The following is an 18361-nucleotide window of genomic DNA, read 5'->3' as shown; positions in this document are numbered from 1 at the left end:
TACAGAGGCCTCGTGAGGTAGAAGAGCTTGTCTTCCTGTTGCCCAGAGTGGTACTGAATATACTTCACTTGCGTAGGTTGATGGCTGAGCAGTGTAAGCACTTCCCTCCAGCAGTATCTTAAATACATTCTAGTTCACAGGATCTGATCTTTGTATGTCGGTGCGCTGGACGTGGACGTGTAGCGTGATCATTGGCAATACTTTGGGTTTTCAGACACCTCCCTCTAGTGGACAAAGGACACATCGCTTCTATTAACATGTCATTTTAAGAGCAAGATCTTTTGTAGGGGCTTTTCAAGTGCATTTGTCTTTGCCCACTCTTAAACGTAGGCTGTACGGAAAAATACGTTCCCTCTACAGCTATGTATAATTTATTGCACTGACTCGTACATTTATTGTTTATTTAAAAAAAAGCAAACTCAGGCTAAACAAATAAACTAGTTTTGTGTAAACAAAAAAAAACCTTGCCTACAGAAATGCTTTATGTGAAAGGCACAAAGTGTTTGAAAGGCTAAGGAACCTCCTTACTGACAGGGTCAGCATTCGTCAGCCATCATCATTTATCACATTAAACAGAGCAACTTTGGGTATCCAGATTAGCTATTTAAAGATAGAGTGCAGTGGTGAGGACCCTGTAGGCCATAGAGAAAGTGGTGATCATGCCCACCACCCAGCTCAAGGCCCTGCTGGGCTGGGGCAGTGGCATCACGTAGGCCAGTGTGTGGATGCATCGGGAACCCACAAAGAGCCGGAAGTGCAGTAGCGCACTGGAGAGGTCTGGTCCGGTCAGAGCGTAGAGCAGGCCGACCACCACGAAGGGAATGATGTTCTCCAGGTCGTTCTGATGACACCTGTGAGCAGAACGAAAATGTTGAAAATTCACAAAATGCAGACTCTGACTGGAACACCGTTGTTCACTCACCAACGAGAAGCCGCAAATATGTGATCATAAAGACAGAGGGGTCGTACTTAAGATGGAAACCCGAAAACAAATGACCACTGTACCTTCGCACACGCTCAACATCTGGGTCCACCCTAATCATCTTCTTCCTTTGCTCAGTGGTCCCCCCAAAAGTATCTTCCATATTGGCAAACACCTGTGGTATTAACCGCCACAAAGGAGCCACTAAATGCCACCAAAGATATATAAAGTGCTTGGAATATTTGATCACAGAAAAAATATGCAATACTAAAATATAAAACTGCAAAACAAATGGAACAAATGGGGCAGGTCATCCACGTGGATTTATACTTTTTATTACCTTATTTTTAAAGCGGAAGTATGAGGTCATGGGACCCAGCAGCATCATCTTGAGGGTTACTATGGTTGCATAGGTGGAAAAGGCCATGAAGATCTCGCTGTCAATCATGTGCGCGATTTCCGCCATCTTTACTTGGACAGCAATGTCACAATGAAACTGAAACGCTACAAACAAGATAGACCGGGTTAATTACCGCCCTGCTAGTTTAGTTTACAACACTAGTCTGGTCTACACTTGGTTACTGAAGAACATAATTATGAAGGCTGTTAGATTAGGGTTCTAAACTCTGCAGGGCAGTAGATCACAAGGACCAGATGTGAACAGCTACGAGCGATACAATCTGTCAAACAAAAAACCATCATAGTAGAGGACTGCGAAGGTCGAATGGTTTGTGTTTTTTCCTGTACATGTTAAATCGCGGGAAAAAAACATAATTTACGCTGCCTAATTACTGCCAACCGAATGTTTCTATTTGTTAAAAATAGCCTATGCATTTGCTTCACTATACAAGGTGATGATGAAAAACTATAATTTAAGTAATTGGCAAATGTAGTTCTTACGTATAGTTAATGAAAACACGGTATTTGCATGTTCCACTGAAATGAGTATAATGCGTTCGGATTCCAACGTACAGTTGTTGGGATTTCAAGAATGCATAAAGTCAAACGAGCATTTGAAAAATAAATGGCGTTAAATAATAAAGAGCGACCTGTAAAGTTTTATACATACCTTTTTACGCCTGGTTTAAAGATTTTGAAGGAAGTTCACCGCGTCGTCGACGGGCGTGTTACAGAATGCTTCTGGAATTGGTCAAAAGGACCGCCTTACATGTTGCGCAATGCCCGTGCTGAGCGAACAGGCGCGTGCGGCAGGTAAGGGGGGGGGGGGATGGGGAAAGAGGCGTTCCATAAAGACCCGCGAAGGGGAAAAAAACAAACTTTTTATTGACTTTTCCACACTGGATACCCACAATTTTCCAAAAGTACTTCGCAATCGTACATATGATACAATTGAAAATGTATAACCTTTATTTAAAAAAAAAAATTTAACAGTTTAGCAGTTTACTAATGATTCCGTGTGCACGAATGTCACTAGCATGGTGTAGTCGTATTTTATTGCTGAGTCACAGAGGCAACTTCAGATAGATGTCTCCATAGGCATATCCTGTTTAAGTAGTCTAGCATTCAAATTTGGATTATGCTATCCAGAAGTATTCCTGCCTAAAAACACCCCCTACCACATTTGGTTAGACCAAATGTGTCCACACCGAACAGAAGGGTGTGTATTTTTGTATGCATATGAAAAGCACGCAGTGCTGCATTAAAGGTAAAACCATGACAGGAAGAAGCTCTGGTGATGTGCATCTCGCATTCTCCCTATAGGAGTAGTGCACTGGTGAGGACCCTGTAGGCCATAGAGAAAGTGGTGACCATGCCCACCATCCAGGACAAGCCCCTGCTGGGCTGGGGCAGTGACATCACGTAGGCCAGTGTGTGGATGCATCGAGAACCCACAAAGAGCCTGAAGTGCAGTAGCGCACTGGAGAGGTCTGGTCCCGTCAGAGCGTAGAGCAGGCCGACCACCACGAAGGGAATGATGTTCTCCAGGTCGTTCTGATGACACCTGTGAGCAGACCGGAAATATTCACTTGCGCAATATTAATCAGTCACCGTGTGTGTGTGTATTATAAGAGATGTTGCACCTTCTAACACGTTCCACATCTTCGTGACTCCGCAACATCTTTTTCTTCTCCTCTGGAGTATTACCAGGCCGAATGTCCTCCATGTTTGCAAATGCCTGTTGGTGGAAAAACTTCACTTCTTGCAAAGCTCATGGACAACCAGGAATAAAGAAATAAAGTAACTGTCCTGGTTTGTGGAATAATACAATGTGTAATGCATAGCAGTGCACAGTAAAACTATTATGCCCAAAATTCTTATAAAATGCCTTACTAGGAGATATTTCTCAGCAAATTAAAGTCTTATTTTGGTGTAAGCAAATATCTTCACTTCCAGTAAACACTGGTGACCCACATACCTGAAATACCATTACGGAGGTGAACATTCCTGAAAAACCACAGTACTCTCTGAGGTAATCTGAGTTAAGTCATGCTCATTGTTAGCGTACGAGTCCAGTTTTATACAGTAGTGCTAAGGCTGAACTGTGCAATGGCATGATCCAGTGCATGCTGTTGTTTGGTGGATATGAACAATGGTCAACTAAGCTACTAGACAAACCTAGAACCTGAAATGTTATTATCCTGGTCATTATATTTGGTAACACAACTGGGCAACATTTAGTCTAAGAGCCCCCAGACCCATCCGGCCCACCTCCAAGGGGCTGCAGAGTGAATTATAGTAATTCTGTAAGCCCTTTACTGTTTTAAAAATAAGCCAAAGTACTCAGAAATGTCTGTGTGATGTGTGCTTACCGAAAGCTTATACCCTGTGATATGTACAGTACCTTTCTGGTGATCCTGAAATACGCAGTCAGAGGAGCCATCAGCATCATTTTAAGAATGACGATGGTGGCGTAAGTAGAGAATGCAAAGAACACCTCGCTGTCAAACACACCGGCCATCCTGAAGCTCGCTTGAAGATTTCTGTCAAGGACAAAATTTTATCGCAATTACCAGAAGCAAATGCTCTCGACACTTTCAACCTGCCATCAGTTTTAACTTTAGAGAAAAAGGTTCTCTTAGTCACCTGAATACATGAGCCATAATGCAGCCTACCCTAGTTCTAGAGCTGAGACTCTAAGAAATAGAGTCAAAGAAATCCATCAAAGAAATTCTTTAGATTCCTGAAGAGGGTATTACTGCCTACACAATGTTAATGTAATGCCTGTAGGTCATCAGGTCAAAAATATGGTGGCTAGCAGTATTACTCTGTTCCTAGAATTATTGTATAGAACTTTATTTTGCAACAGGGCAATGATTAAGAACAAACTTGAAAATCCTGTCAGTAGACTGGTCCCCACATTCACATTCAAGCGACTATAGAATTAATTTGAACGCCTGGTTTAAAAAGCAGGTTTCACCAGTCAGAAGATAGCTATAAACTAATTTTTGAAGGTTGTGATTTAACGACAATATTTTTGATGAAAGCGGAACGTAAACTAAAGCAAATAAAGAATCTGTTTAAACATTTTGTGTTATTTTAAAAATAATACTGTCAATTATCTTGGAGGGAAAATCTCTTTAGCGTATTTACACCATGTAGGGTTTGACAGATATTTTTTCGTAGACGATTTTGATATTGTGTCTTAGATTCACGTTTTGCATTTTACATTTCACTGATAAAATAGCTTCAATTATCACGCTGTTCGACTGTATGGAAACATTTGATTAACTTTCCTTTACGCAGGTCTTTTGGTTTGGGGGAAGCTATGATCCGACCGTTGCACTAAAGAAAATATTTATATAACCTCTCCTGAGCTGAGCGAGTTGTAAAAATTATGAAACACGTTCTGAGCTGCGCCTATTTCGCATACAATATTTAGCGCATGAATTTTAAACGTGAAATCGTGTTAAACCGAGAAAAATAACAAAACCTACCTTGGTAATGAATCAAACCTAGACTCTATGCCAAAGACTCAGAACGGCTAGACTAGTCAGGGATCTATGGAATTATGCTGACGTTTTTACTGGACAGCCTACTTGAACTGCAGCCAAAGATTGCTCAAACTTACATTCCAGGTAAACTTCAATAAAAAGCCGTTTATGAACTTTGATTCTTGTTGCAATGCGAGCATCATAATGGACCGCGTAGTACGGGGATGCCAACTTTGGAGTTAATATATGAGTGAAGTTTGTTCCAGGGAGGTGGGAATTTTTGTAGTATTATTTTGTTTTGTTTTCACTTATTGACAATGACAAAACATTCTGAATTCCTAAAACCCACAGAAAGTTTTAACAGGAACAGATTCACACATTCCTGTGTGCTCTGCTCCAAGTGCTGATGTCTGACTTTGCAGACTTGATCACTGATTGTAACAGCTGCATCTGCACTCTCATTAGAGATGAGTTGATTCTAGTTTTTGTTTTGTTCAATCCCTCCAATACAGACTACTCTGCATTAACACCAGAGTGTGGCAGGACTAACACCAGTTTAGTAATGGCAGAGAGTTTCAAACATATCACCATGTAAAACATGGACAACAGGATTAAGCTGCAACATTAACACTAGAGAAGTTGCTGATAATGAGTTCAAATCTCTGAATGATACATTGCTGACCTTGTGTTTTAAGCTTGCCATGTTGACCAATAAGCCCTCAATGTCTGGGTCTGCTGCCCAGCTAGGCATCACTGGCAGTTCTAGGGAGGGCCAGAGGGGCCAATACGCCCCATCACAACATCCTTGGACCCCCCTAAGGCCCCTAAATGAAGCGTCTGATAGTCTAGAAGCTTCTCCCCACATGTGTCATGTTCCTGTGGGCTATGGTATGGGAGAAGGTGGACATACCTTCACATATTTTCACAAAAGAAAACTATAAAGTTAAAAGATTTTTACATCAGTGAAAGTGAAAATTAGTAGTTGTTTGGAAGAAGTATCAAGTATCTATTTTTATATGTAATTTCTCGGGGGGGGGGGGGGGGGGGCAGTATGGTGGCCTGGTAGAATTAGAAGTGTAACTCTATCATGGGGTAGAAGCACTCCCCGTAGCCAGTTCAATTTCGGTTGCTTCTCTTCTATAAGTGAAAGAAAACAAAAATACAAGACAGTCACGTTACACCAGTTAACTTTTTTAAATTTCATTTGTATCATTTGTGTGGAATTTGCTGGAAAGTTGATACCTGCCAAAAAGCCCTAATGGTGGTGCTATCTTTAAACCAAAAGCCCACATTGACCACAACATCCTCTAGATCAGAATTTTGCATCTGCAATTACACATTTTAGTGAATTCACCCTTTGTGTATCACCTCAATATAAAAACGTTTGACCTGCCTGTCTTGCAAAGTCATAGAATACGGCACAGACAACAATGTACATACATACTGCTGATGTCTGTTGTATTGTAGAAAAGTCGATGAATTTCATTATTGAACATTCATGGCTATATTGCCTTCAGAGAGGCTAACACAGTTGTACCATGGAACACTACTGCCTTGTAAGGTGACGTCAATCTCTTGGAAGATGAGCTCTGCTGTGCCAGAACTTGGATCAGTGGTGGTCAACACAGCAAGGAACCAATGGGCCTTCTTATATAAATCAAACACATAGTGTAAAGTTACAGAAATAAAGTTAAGTCTGCTCATAGTTTCAAAATATGGCCAAAAGAGAAAGAGAAAAGAATGCTCAGTGGATACCAGGATTTAAAGGTATTTCTTTCCTACCTGTGTCATTTGAACTGTCTGTAATGACGGTGTTTGGCCTCTCCCATCAGCGTTACCAGTGTGCTTTTGAAATGTGGGCTCACCGGTCTATAACCCAGGAAGTCTTGTCCCTTGCATGTTTGTACCCTTGTGAAGTAGCTGGATCTTTGAAACCATCTTTCATGAGCGGTCGCAGCCGGTCTGGGACAGACAGTGATATGGAATGATTTGTCAGCAATGTTTCATTCTGCTCTCCATGTCTACAAGACAGTTGCAATTAATTCAGATAATTGATGGCAGCTCCACAAAAGGCAAAACTCTAATTAGGAAGAGAGCTTAATAAAACAGTACAGTGTCATTCTCCTCCACTGTAGACCCAAATTGCATGGTGCATTATGAAGCATCACTTCCTGGACAGACAGGTAGGAAGTGGTACTACTGCTGCATTGCAGTTCCTTCTAGTTTTCTTGATGGCCTTGCTGTTCACATAACTAGTAACATCTGCTATCCCCAGGTGACAGCAAGCATTTTCTACCCTACATACGACGCACCAGTAATGTTTTTTTGTGACCCATCATTATTAAAAGAGCATTGAGAGGATATGGCTCCTCTCTTAGCTTTGGCCTTCAGACCCTGTTTCCCCTCTTTTCCTGAGGGCTCAACTGTCTCTCGCTGCTCTTAACATCTCAGGATTTTCTGCCAGTGGAAGACTTTTATGTTCTTCTTTTGTCTTTTCCTGCTGCCGATAAGTTTTCTCCAGGTCACAGGACGTCTTGGTGGGCTGGTTGCCTCCCACACAGAGAGAAGAGTTTTTTCACCCCCGCAGCTGCAGCACTTTTAGAAAACAATCTGCAACTGAAGTTTTATCAACTACAAGAAAACCTGATTCGTATTTGTCGTTTTTGGTTGAAAACTTTTAAATCAAAATGAAATATGTTATAGAAATAATGTAATTTGACCTGAGCCGTAGTTGACAATCGTTTCGTAGAAAACAACAATTAGTAGCTAATGTTAACTATTACGTCCACATTTTGCCCTGGGACTGGTTTGTTTGATCATGTTTTAATCATGAGACGATGTCAGCACGCGCTGCAATAACTTTGTTAATCTTGCTCTATGTAGGCCACTTTACACCTACAGATCCTCAGCTACACCCGGCGATTTTTCAAGAAGCCTGACCCTCACACTTGCCTTAGTTATTGGTCCCTTGTTCCAGTCACGCTTCGGCGCTTAAGTTTATTGACAATTTCTCTGTGATTGGCTGAAGAATGAACGCACATCGCAAAGATTTGTTGTTACACCCAATACTGTTTCTCCGCTTAAAACATTGCACGTGTACACCGGAGGAAGTGAAGACGAAAGGTTAATGGGAGAAAAGGTGTGGCGTCAGATCGTGATGTCTCTGTCTCCACTGGTTTGCAAGGCAGTCATTGGCAAGGCAGGACGTGCCGCCAATTGATAAGGTGTGAGGTGCACAAAATATCAGGATGGGTTAACATGCTCTCGCTCTCCACCCTCCTTCGTTTCTTGCGAATACGTCTTGAATTTTGTTTCCTCGGTGCTCTGTAGCTATAAAGGACAGTAGATCCAGTGTCACGAATGTAGAGGATACGTTTTGTTTTAAGCACGTGTTTTAGTGCACGTGTTGGGTGCAAGACGCATTATGATATTACTATGCAGTTTACGCTGTCTTGACTCGTTTTTCTCTGCGGTAACAGCTACTGTAGTTTGGGCCGCCGTGACATTTGCACAAACTGCCAACGAACACGTTAAAAGTAATCTAATCACCTCAACGGTGATCCGATCTTTTCAGTGTCCTGCCGTCTTGTTCCATGCGCATAGCAGAGTGAGTTAAGTCTCTCCAGATGAGTGATAAACAAGAGGCCCCGTCATGTTGCCATTGTGCCACTTTGTGGAATGCGTTACAGGTTCTTATCTCAGATAGAACATATTTTCCCCTTTCCATATGTATGAGAGAGAGAGAGAGAGCGAGAGACTGCAGAGGAGAGAAGTGCTCGATAAATAATGGTTAGAAACCCTACCGGTAACGTGGTTTTTGCTCTTGCTTGGATATTTAACATGCTAAAGACTGGTGATAGGGGGTGGGGGCCTCGTTGTCAGAAGAAGACTTGAGAGGTGTCAGTCAGCAACGGGACAGGAGGTGAGGGGGGGGGGGGGTGCCTCTTTAGCCTGAGGGGCACGAGCGAGAGTGGGGGGAACTGATGCGGCGCTCGCCGTCACTTCAGTAATACTCGGAGACGCGCGTGAGCAGCGCGCGGTTTGATCAGCGGTACTGCTAGGGAGTTGAAAGCCAACAGGAGCTCTCGCGGGCCTTGGTGAGTCATGCTCTTCTGAGCACACGAGACTGTGAAGCTTTCGGTTTAGTTTCAGTGATTTCTCCCTTCGTGAATATTGTTTTCCTGCTCCTCGGTTTGATATAAACATGCACAACTCTGCGCATTTAGCCTATACGTCAGACAGACTAGATACAACAAAAATTGCAAAAAATGCATGAAGCAGTGTCTGTATCAGAAAGAGTGTAATGTTGACATTTAATGTAATTTTACTGTATAATTCATAATCCAAACTCTGATTGTTAAATAATATTTTTGTCATATCCGTATGTTTCGTTATGACCGTTAGCATAAGGTTGTACTGCATGCCTGTATGTTTACAGTTCAGCAGCTCTGGATGACAGGCATATCCAACACACACACACACACACACACACACACACACACACACACACACACACACACACACACACACACACACACACACACACACACGCACACACACACCACAACACAAATAATGCAATATGATTTCCCTCCAGGACCTGGTAATGCCAAACTCTTGCATTGATCTCTCACCAGACTCACCAGTAATTGGGATGCTGGCTGTGGTGTCACTCTATTGATTTTTAACTGGTATCCAGCTTGTGCTAGAGCTGTTAGGACAACGATGACTAAATAACAGCCCGCCTGATGATCTTAATGCCCGGAGCCAAGCGCAGCTATTGATTTCATTACTGAAAGCCTCCTTGGCTCCTAGCACATACATTTTTTTATCGATCCGGGGTGGCGCCCACATTTCTTCCTGCGCTGTCACATGCCCCGTGCCCGACCAATCCACGCTCGCAGAATGCTGAGCGTGTGCATTAGCACAACCTGAACGCAGATGTGTGCCAGAGTTGTTCCATCACATGAGCACTGTGCAGACTTGACCTCCACTGACAGGGCAGATGAGTGTGAAACTTGTGTGCACTGGGAAACACAGTTCTCACTCCTGAAGGAATCATGGGAAATGAAGCTCTCACTCCCACTCATGTCTCTTATGAGTATGGAGGTAATACTCTCACCTTGTCAAATGGTCAAAGGGCCCGTGGACCTACTCGGCTGTCTGCCCTTTGCTGTACAGGTTGACAGAGGAGTTGGTCTTTAAAAACTATATTCACTGTCAAAGCTATGCTCGGACGCCTCGAGAACAGGTGATCCATTATACTTTGAAAAATGTATGGGGGAGAAACAGATCAGAAGAATTATTCAAGTGACATACTAGCCCATAAATTCTCAACACAAGAGAAAATGTATACAAAAAAAGAATGGCTAAATTTGACAGCCTGGCAGTAAGAATGACCCAGAAGGAAGTCTGTCATCATAAATGCCATCATACATTTTAAACTTTTGTATACTGTGCAGAGGTGGGACCAAGTCAGTGTTTTGCAAGTCTCAAGTAAGTCCAAGTCTTTATCCTCAAGTCCCGAGTCAAGTCTCAAGCAAAGACAGTCAACTCAAGTCAAGTCTCGAGTCAAGCCAGGCAACCGTCAAGTCAAGTCCCAAGTCTGAAACTTGGAATTTCAAGTCCTTTCGAGTCTTTTTTTTTTTACAGGCACCAACGCTTTATGAATGCTACGCTGATGCGTTTCTTTACTCGTTTTGTTGGTGTCCGCCAGCCAAAAGATGACAGATCATTTACATTTTATCTTCTCTTAATTACATAAATGTACTTGAACAAGAATGTTTCGTTACATCATTTTACACGAAAATAGCAAGCTTCATCGTAAGCAAGATGCTGTCATTACGAATGGTTATTCTAAACATTTGAATAAAATGTTTAAATGTAGACTAATAAAAGGTTAGGGTTATTTTTTCATTGTTTCCTGTTATTGTGGGGTCACGGTGTAGGCTACTATTGTTACCTGGAGATTCAGTGGGGTCACATATTCTGATGGCTGCCGTCAGAATTGGTGACCCCAGTTAAAAAGGCTCACCTCTACATCCCATTCATGATTTCTTTGTTGGCTGCAATGGTGAGGGGATGGTAAATCTTGTTTAAGTACATTTATGTAATTAAGAGACGATAAATGTAAATATAAACATCTGTCATATTTTGGCTCGTGGACACCAACAAAACGAGTAAAGAAAGTGCATCAGCGTAGTTTACGTAGCATTCGTAAAGCGTTTGTGCCTCTGAACAGAAACTGTGAAATAGCGCCCCCTGTGGTCACAAAACTCGACGGTCACAGAATCTGGTGTAACGCCGGTCTGCGTCAGAAGGACGGAAATGAAATTAATGGGGCGCACTTTATAAATATTAATATGCGTTTTAAAATTTAGATTTGGGGTAAAAAAAAATCAAGTCTTTGCAAGTATACAGGTTCAAGTCCAATTCAAGTCCCAAGTTATTGGTGTAAAAGTCCAAGTCAAGTCTAAGTCTCTGAATATTTTTTCAAGTCAAGTCAAAAGTCTTAATATTAATGACTCGAGTCTGACTCGAGTCCAAGTCATGTGACTCGAGTCCCCACCTCTGATACTGTGTATACACCTTCAACACCCACTTTAAAAGAAAAACGTACTTTGTACCTACACCTACTAGCTGCTTACAGGTACATGTCTAGGTGTATTTTATAGATGCACCATTTAGCGCAACAGTTGCCATGCACAGGTAGGCACTAACGCTACACTTAACTGTTGTAAGACAGATGGTGAGTGAATAACTGACATGAATGTTTAAATGAATGCAGAGTCATACATTGAATGCAGTCTCTAAGATTGCCTTTACAATGACAATGTTGGCTAATTGATTAGTAACGTGCTATGCATTTTGAATGTAACCCTCTCACTTCCCAGCCTCTACCTGGTCATCGGAGCCTACACTAAGACAGTGGTTCTAGCAAATCTAAGAGTGCTGACTTCTCCTGTAATGTAAACCTTAATGTCCTCTTAAACATGACCTACTGTCCGTTCACCAGCTGTGAACTGATCCCTGAGTTAGCTGCTGGTTGTTAATTTATGGCATCACTGTCTTCTGGCATCAAAGAGCATGTTTTCCATTAGCTTCAGGAGAGACACCACAACTCTGTCCAGATAAGTCATTGGCTTACCCTTGCCTTCTTGTTTACCTCATGTCATCTGAGTGAACTCAAAAGAGTCAAGACATCTATTAATGGGGGAGGACATTTAACACTGGAAAATCAAGCCATTCAAGACACTCTGTTCAATCTCAGGATATTTAATTGAAATGTGAGATTATGGTTCAAAAACATACATACATTCCACACACAAAAAGAATGGAACAGAACATTTATGAAGATATACACACTGAAATACCTCACTTTGAATGGTCAAATAGATAAAAATGAAACACTGGTATCCACTCCAGTGTAAGATGCCAAAGAATTTATAATAATCAGAGCTAACTATCAATATCTCCAGCACACATGTTCACAAAGAATCCACTCGTTAAGGTTGAGAGGTAAGACAAAGCATGAGACTTGATAAAACATCACCATTCAGTGGCATTTTCCTTCTCTCGTTCGAACTTGACTAACTGTCCTTGTATCAGTCTTGAGTGGTTGTGTGAGTGAAATTGTTGAGTGAAATAAAGTGCTGCTTTAGAATGGGATTCATTATGGAATAGACCTTCCATGTCAAGGTAATCTCCTCAGGCATTTGTTAGAGAGAGTGGGGAAAAATGAGTGAGTGGAGCATTGAAGAAAGCTACTTTTGGACGTAGAGTCACAAGTGTCATATCATTTGTGGTTCCATATAATTCTTCACAAATTAAAAAGAGTCAAGACATAAGATTCAGAAGATTTAAAGTCCTTATCAAGGCGGAGTACTTGGGGCAAGATGAAAAAGTTGGTTAAATAGACTATGCTAAGGAGGTATATGTATTGCAAAGTCATTGTGCGTTAAGGTTTCAGAGAATGACCTTGGGCGTCACTTTAAAATGGGAAGAGGCCCTGAATGCATTAAGTTGGCATATACACCTTCTTAAAAAAATAACACATAGACACGTCTCCTGTGTAGTTACACTGATTTATTTTTTCTATCATAAAAATAGTTTAAGCTGCCCTGCAATTCACAACCGCAGCTAAGCCACAAGCATACACATTATAACTTTGGCACCTTTACAGTGTTCACATAAAGAAATTTTTAATTCAGTAATCCTGTATTATATAGAGGAGAACGTTTTGATGACTTTCAACAATCCAGAGCAAGCGCACCCATCCAGCATCAGTTTGCTGCTTTTAGAGGATGTCAGTTTGCTGCACAGAGGCCTGTAGAGAATATATTCTAAAGGGATTATCTCTTATAGATTTTTAAGGAATTATCTCTTTTTCTGCGGCAGTAGTACATACACGCCTATGAATAAGGCGTTATCTCGATGGGAAGACTTTATATTGGACATGGCCCGAGGGTGCAAATTAAGATAATTACAGATGGCAGGGTCCCCCATCAGTGGCCTTCAGTATGCAGGTGGTTATGCGTTCACTTCTACTTGACGCATGTCAGAAGGAAAGTGTGCGTTTTGCTCACTGCAACGCTGAGAGCCCAGAGCTCTATGGGAGGCCAAGGATCATTAGGTTGCTTATTTTAACGAGGCATCTCCCTGCTGCAGATCACTGCACAGCCCCACAAATCCTTGCTGCTCCTCACAAAGGGAAATAAATCTCTTTTCGGCAGGATAATTACCAAGATAATTTTATCCATAATGATGCTTGTCAGTCAGGGGTGCTGATGAAATTAGAGAAGCTCTTGGATAAGAAGCAGCGAAAAAAAATAAATCCCTGCAGATATGTCTGTCAGAAAAGGAGGAATAGAGAAAGTTAGAACAAAAAAAATCTAACTTCTATAGCCTATCTGACCTTCACAGAAACAATGAGTGAGAAATGTATCATGTAAAATTGAGTTTTTGTTAGAAAAGGAAGCGCTTACTGTCCACTTAAGTAGTAAAGACATTCGGAAATCAGCGAACACGGCAAGTGACCAGTGTTGACATTATTATATTAATGTTGCTCTCAGTGATAAAGTTGTAAAATGATGAATTCCTGGTCTCCATCTGTGGATGTCATTCATCTTGACACTTCATTTGCTGTACATACATACACGTGCCAGCGAATATGCAGCCAGTCTGAGAATTATGGACAATGCTTTGAGATCCAGGACAGCCCTTTAACAAAATTCAACATTTGATCATCATGTAGAAACCGAAAGTCAACATATACTCCAATGGCGATGCAGCTGTGAGGCTTTGATCTTAGATATGCATTTTCTCAAATACTCATGCTCTTTCAAAAAGGGGCTACTTAAATTATATCGGATATGCCGACACTTGGCAGTGTGGCAAAGGTAAACACCTCCTGTGGATCCGGGGAGATAAAAGAGGTGCTCAGAAAGACATGATGCCAAGAACGCTATAGTGTTTAGCATAAGCAGCGACAAATACTCCTTTAAGGAATGGGAGCTTTAAAAAAAAAATTAATAGGGAAGAATTGGGGTCCCGTACTGCATTGCATTGTAGCACTCAACAAAGGCACGTGAACAGTTGCTTATTATGTCAAACTTTGACAATGACAGAATTAGAGCAGGGCTTCCACAGCTCACTGTCCCCCACTGGGAGCCCGCCACACGCACAACTCTGAAAAGAAAGTTTACTTTCCTTGTCATTCGAAATTACGCTCATTTGCATTTGCAGGGAGAAGCAGGCCACATGAGAGGGAAGACACAGTGTGGTGCTAAAACAATGAGATGAGAGGGAGGACGGGTCTCTTTCCTACGGACGCTTCTTGTGTTGGTAAACAAAGCACCCGTGGCAGTGCAGTCGGGTCGTCTCCTCTTACCTCAGCCGAGTACGTCAGTCGTGACTTCATGTTACCTAGCAGCAACATGGCTTGAGCCTTAATGACCTTGAGCTGGATTAATTGGCATCTTACCAAGTGCTTATAATTTAGGATTTGTATCTATTTGTATTTTTCCAGTCCCTGATCTTAAAGTGCCACAAATAGGCACAAATGAAGATGTGCCCTAAATAAATTTTTCCTGATTTGATAATTTAGTTCAAGTCTATACTTAAACATATGCTAAAAAAGCCAGATCTGAGAGATAAGTTCTTAAAATTTCCAATCCAACTTTGACAACTTTGGAACAGTAAGACGTGGAACAGTAAGACTGTTGAATCTTGACCTAAGGCCTGCGACAGCTGTCTAAAAGCTTTTAGTATTAAGAAACAGAATTGTAGACATTGACTGCAGAGCACATTATGGTATGCTGTCAGCACTTTGCAGTTCTGGCCAGTTCCTGATGGAGTTCAGTGACTCCAAATGTTGTCATTTTGCACCTGCATTCGGTGACTGAAGTGGTCCGTATTACTGACTCGTGTCTGTTTTTAGGCATACATAGTAGTTATTCCTTTTTGCTCATATGGCCATAAAACAGTGTTCCAAAACTGTCTATGATGTGTTCTGTGACACACCTGACACAAATACACTGCCATTTCTGTCTTGTGTTCTGTGAAGAACTTGTGAACTCTGACCTATACCAAGGGAGAGAACTGACAGAGTTCTTGAAGTCCCAGTGTTCCTGGGCTGTTCTACTTTACCTGGTTGTTTGAGATTTCTGGCAGTGGGCTATTCATAAGATGCACAACAGGAACAATTACAACCAGACTTCATACATAAGGACAATTTGGACATGACTACTTCAGAGCTTTTGAAATGATTTTCGATCAAATTGTAGACAGGAGAGCAAATTGTAGACAGGAGGGCTACAATAACTGGGTGGTTATTATATTAGACCTGAGGCCTAGCATTGTTAAAGAGGATATATGGTATACCATGAAGACTGTGTCCAGTGTTTGAGTCTGGTTAAAGTTTATGCCATTCAAGGACACCAGAGTCAAGAAGAGTTTCACTGTTTTGTATGACCATCCTTATTAAAACTGCTATCTGAATTACAGCTGTTACAGTATAACCTAGTTAGTAGTTTTAGTACCGAGAACTTACCGCTCCTCTACAAGTTCTCATTGGACCTAAACACAAGAGGACATGTTTGCAGAAATGTCAGATAAACTCAACCAAACCTGAGTGATACCAGCACTGGATGTGCTGATTTCTTCTTCTGGTAGAACATCTAAGGACCAACGTGACTAAACTGTGAATTTAGCAATTCCAAAGCAAGATGGACTAGACTAGGCAAGACTAGGATGTTAAAAGCTTAAATAACTGCCCCACTGGACTGTTCTTAAGCCCTGTGAGAATCTGAAGAGAGTGGAATCTTTATCAATAGCAAAGCCACTATACACTATACTCTTGTACTGTGCTGAAATATAAATTGTGCTAAGACTTATTATAATTATAGGTAGCCAATTAAGATTGAAAAGTCCTGAAAATATCTTTTAGCTCACACATTCATACGTCTCACTTTATACATGTACTACATGTAATGTCATCCTTTACAGAATTGGCTGATGTTGGGAGCTTTCCTGTTGTTTTGTTTTTGTACATGAAGAAAGAGAGAAACAAGAAGCAACGTGTTACAGAACGCAGTGAGAATGGGTGAAAATCGACGGGCGGGGATTTGAGCAGGCGCAGTGCGGCGTGAGAACGCGGTATCGGGCTGCCGCACGCGGGGGCCTCTCGGATGCGCTCACCTCCATCCACTGCGCTCGCCACAAGCCCTCGTCATCGACAAGAGTGCCAGCTGCCGGTCCATTGATTGATTAATCAAAGCTAAAGTTCTTTTGATCAGCGGGAGCTGCCCTATTAACCAGCGGAGGCGAAGTGGGAGGGAGAAGATCCCATGTTTTATTTACTTCCTCGCGAGGTCCCCAGTTAGCTCCCACCGCCGATTTCAAAAGAGCTCGTGACAGTTCTGTCAGTCGTGATTGATAGAATAAAAAAGTTTGCCATATATTCCCCCCGATGCTAGATTTTGTTTAATCGTTTCCAGTTTTGCTCAGTTTTAATATGTGTCAGAGAAGAGAATAAAAGGGTCTTTTTTTTTTTTTTTTACCACAGATGCCTTTCTTAAGTTGCTGTCTAGTGGCTTGTCCTCTTTATCACAACGTGCCATTTTACTTGCCTCGCTACCTGTCACAAGGACACTCGAGGAAACATCTTGCAACTTTTTGCCATAATTTATCCCCTTGTTTCTGGGTAGAGTACATGCTTTCACTCTGAAGTGTGCGAGAATAGCACAGCTGCAGTGTTACGTGGAGTTCGTGAACTCAATATTTTGTGTCCCTTTGAAATATTACCATGTGCTTACAATGACACGTTTGGATATTGGGAAATGTAGTAATACAAAGAGCTTACTATATTGCTGGACATATTTATTTTCACACTTACCTATGTTCTTACCTATATATATATATTTAAATCTTTATTTATATATAAACCTAATTCTTTATTTGGCCAAAAATATTTATCTTATTTCTAAGATATGCTAATTGACCATGGTTCTCCTGTTACATTCATGTCATTTCAGACCAAATGTATTGAACCCAGAGACAGTGCAGCTGAATACAACCGCTGTAATTGAGGAGAATCCAAAGGGAGCTGAGCCTCACCCAGTGCAAGCTTAAGGGCACTGCAGCCTTAATCAGCATCCCCGCCGCTCAGGCCCAGCCAGCTCCAGCAGTTAGCAGACACAACAAGGCGATCATCCTCGCACGCGCTGGAGGGCAGGCTGGCGTTTGATAACGTTTTCAAGGTAGTTAAGGGTACAATGGATTTAAATGTGGTCTTTTCTTCATATGGGATGAAGGGCGGCCCGGCTGTGTGAAGCCGGAAAGAAGCCTCCTCGCCTCCCCCCTCTCTCGTTCTTGTAGGGTGACTCTCAAGGTGATGAGCTGGTGCATTTTTATGTTGATTTTTTTTTTCAAGGTCTTACTCAGGGTCCTTGAGGTTCACAGGCTTTTGGAGCCTTGCTGAAGTCTCTCAGGGCAACAGTTGTCTCTCATATTTAATGAGAGCTGTGAGCTCAGAACCGGCCCAATCCTGAACTCTCTCCTTCACACACTCACACCCACACACACACACACATACAGTCACACCCACACACACACATATACACACAAACACAGCATGCTCAGTGTGCAAAGACTGCTCATTCCTCCTTTTGACTTCAAAATAAAATGCCACTTATGACTTTTGAAGTTGACTCGTCTCCATCTCTGGTTTTTCTTTTCGTTTTTGCTTTCTTTTTTCCTGTCTTGTCTGAGAGCCTCTTTTTTCCTACCCAGCCCCCACCCTTGAGTGTTTCCAATGTCAGGGCAAACTTCAAACGCCTGCCAACACGCTCAGAGGAGTCCACCGAGAATCCCAATTCCAAACAATTATTCTATCCCCAACTAACCAGTAGATCTCTTGCCTGTTTGACTGCAGAGTAGCAAGTACAATTAAAAACTCCCTTCAGCCAGCCTTCGCTATAGTCCATGGCTAACATCTGCCCTCACTGGCTGTTACAAGTTTAGATATGACCATCAGCACTGACAGGAC

General features: G+C 41.9%; 2 protein-coding genes across 4 annotated transcripts; both read right to left on the bottom strand.

The window, feature by feature from the left end:
- Positions 1-408: 408 nt before the first annotated feature.
- Positions 409-2126, bottom strand: LOC143514176 (microsomal glutathione S-transferase 1-like). Of its 2 annotated transcripts, none has more exons than XM_077005053.1 (4): positions 1992-2126; positions 1263-1426; positions 1006-1097; positions 409-851 (listed from the first exon to the last, which is right to left on the bottom strand). In XM_077005053.1, the coding sequence occupies exons 2-4, from the start codon at positions 1386-1388 to the stop codon at positions 605-607; spliced, it is 465 nt and encodes a 154-aa protein (XP_076861168.1). In that variant the 5' UTR covers positions 1389-1426; positions 1992-2126; the 3' UTR covers positions 409-604. The 2 variants fall into 2 exon arrangements, with proteins under 2 accessions (XP_076861168.1, XP_076861169.1); XM_077005054.1 differs by having other exon boundaries at positions 1263-1418; positions 1992-2101.
- An 87-nt stretch (positions 2127-2213) lies between these two features.
- LOC143513793 (microsomal glutathione S-transferase 1-like) lies at positions 2214-5038 on the bottom strand. Of its 2 annotated transcripts, none has more exons than XM_077004513.1 (4): positions 4953-5038; positions 3726-3864; positions 2965-3059; positions 2214-2885 (listed from the first exon to the last, which is right to left on the bottom strand). In XM_077004513.1, exons 2-4 carry the CDS (start codon positions 3840-3842, stop codon positions 2639-2641), a joined length of 459 nt encoding a protein of 152 aa, XP_076860628.1. In that variant the 5' UTR covers positions 3843-3864; positions 4953-5038; the 3' UTR covers positions 2214-2638. The 2 variants fall into 2 exon arrangements, with proteins under 2 accessions (XP_076860628.1, XP_076860627.1); XM_077004512.1 differs by lacking the exon at positions 4953-5038 and adding an exon at positions 4819-4925.
- Positions 5039-18361: the final 13323 nt, after the last annotated feature.

Source organism: Brachyhypopomus gauderio, chromosome 5, assembly GCF_052324685.1.
Source record: "Brachyhypopomus gauderio isolate BG-103 chromosome 5, BGAUD_0.2, whole genome shotgun sequence".
Classification (NCBI taxonomy): domain Eukaryota; kingdom Metazoa; phylum Chordata; class Actinopteri; order Gymnotiformes; family Hypopomidae; genus Brachyhypopomus; species Brachyhypopomus gauderio.
This window is presented reverse-complemented; position numbering and strand designations above follow the sequence as displayed.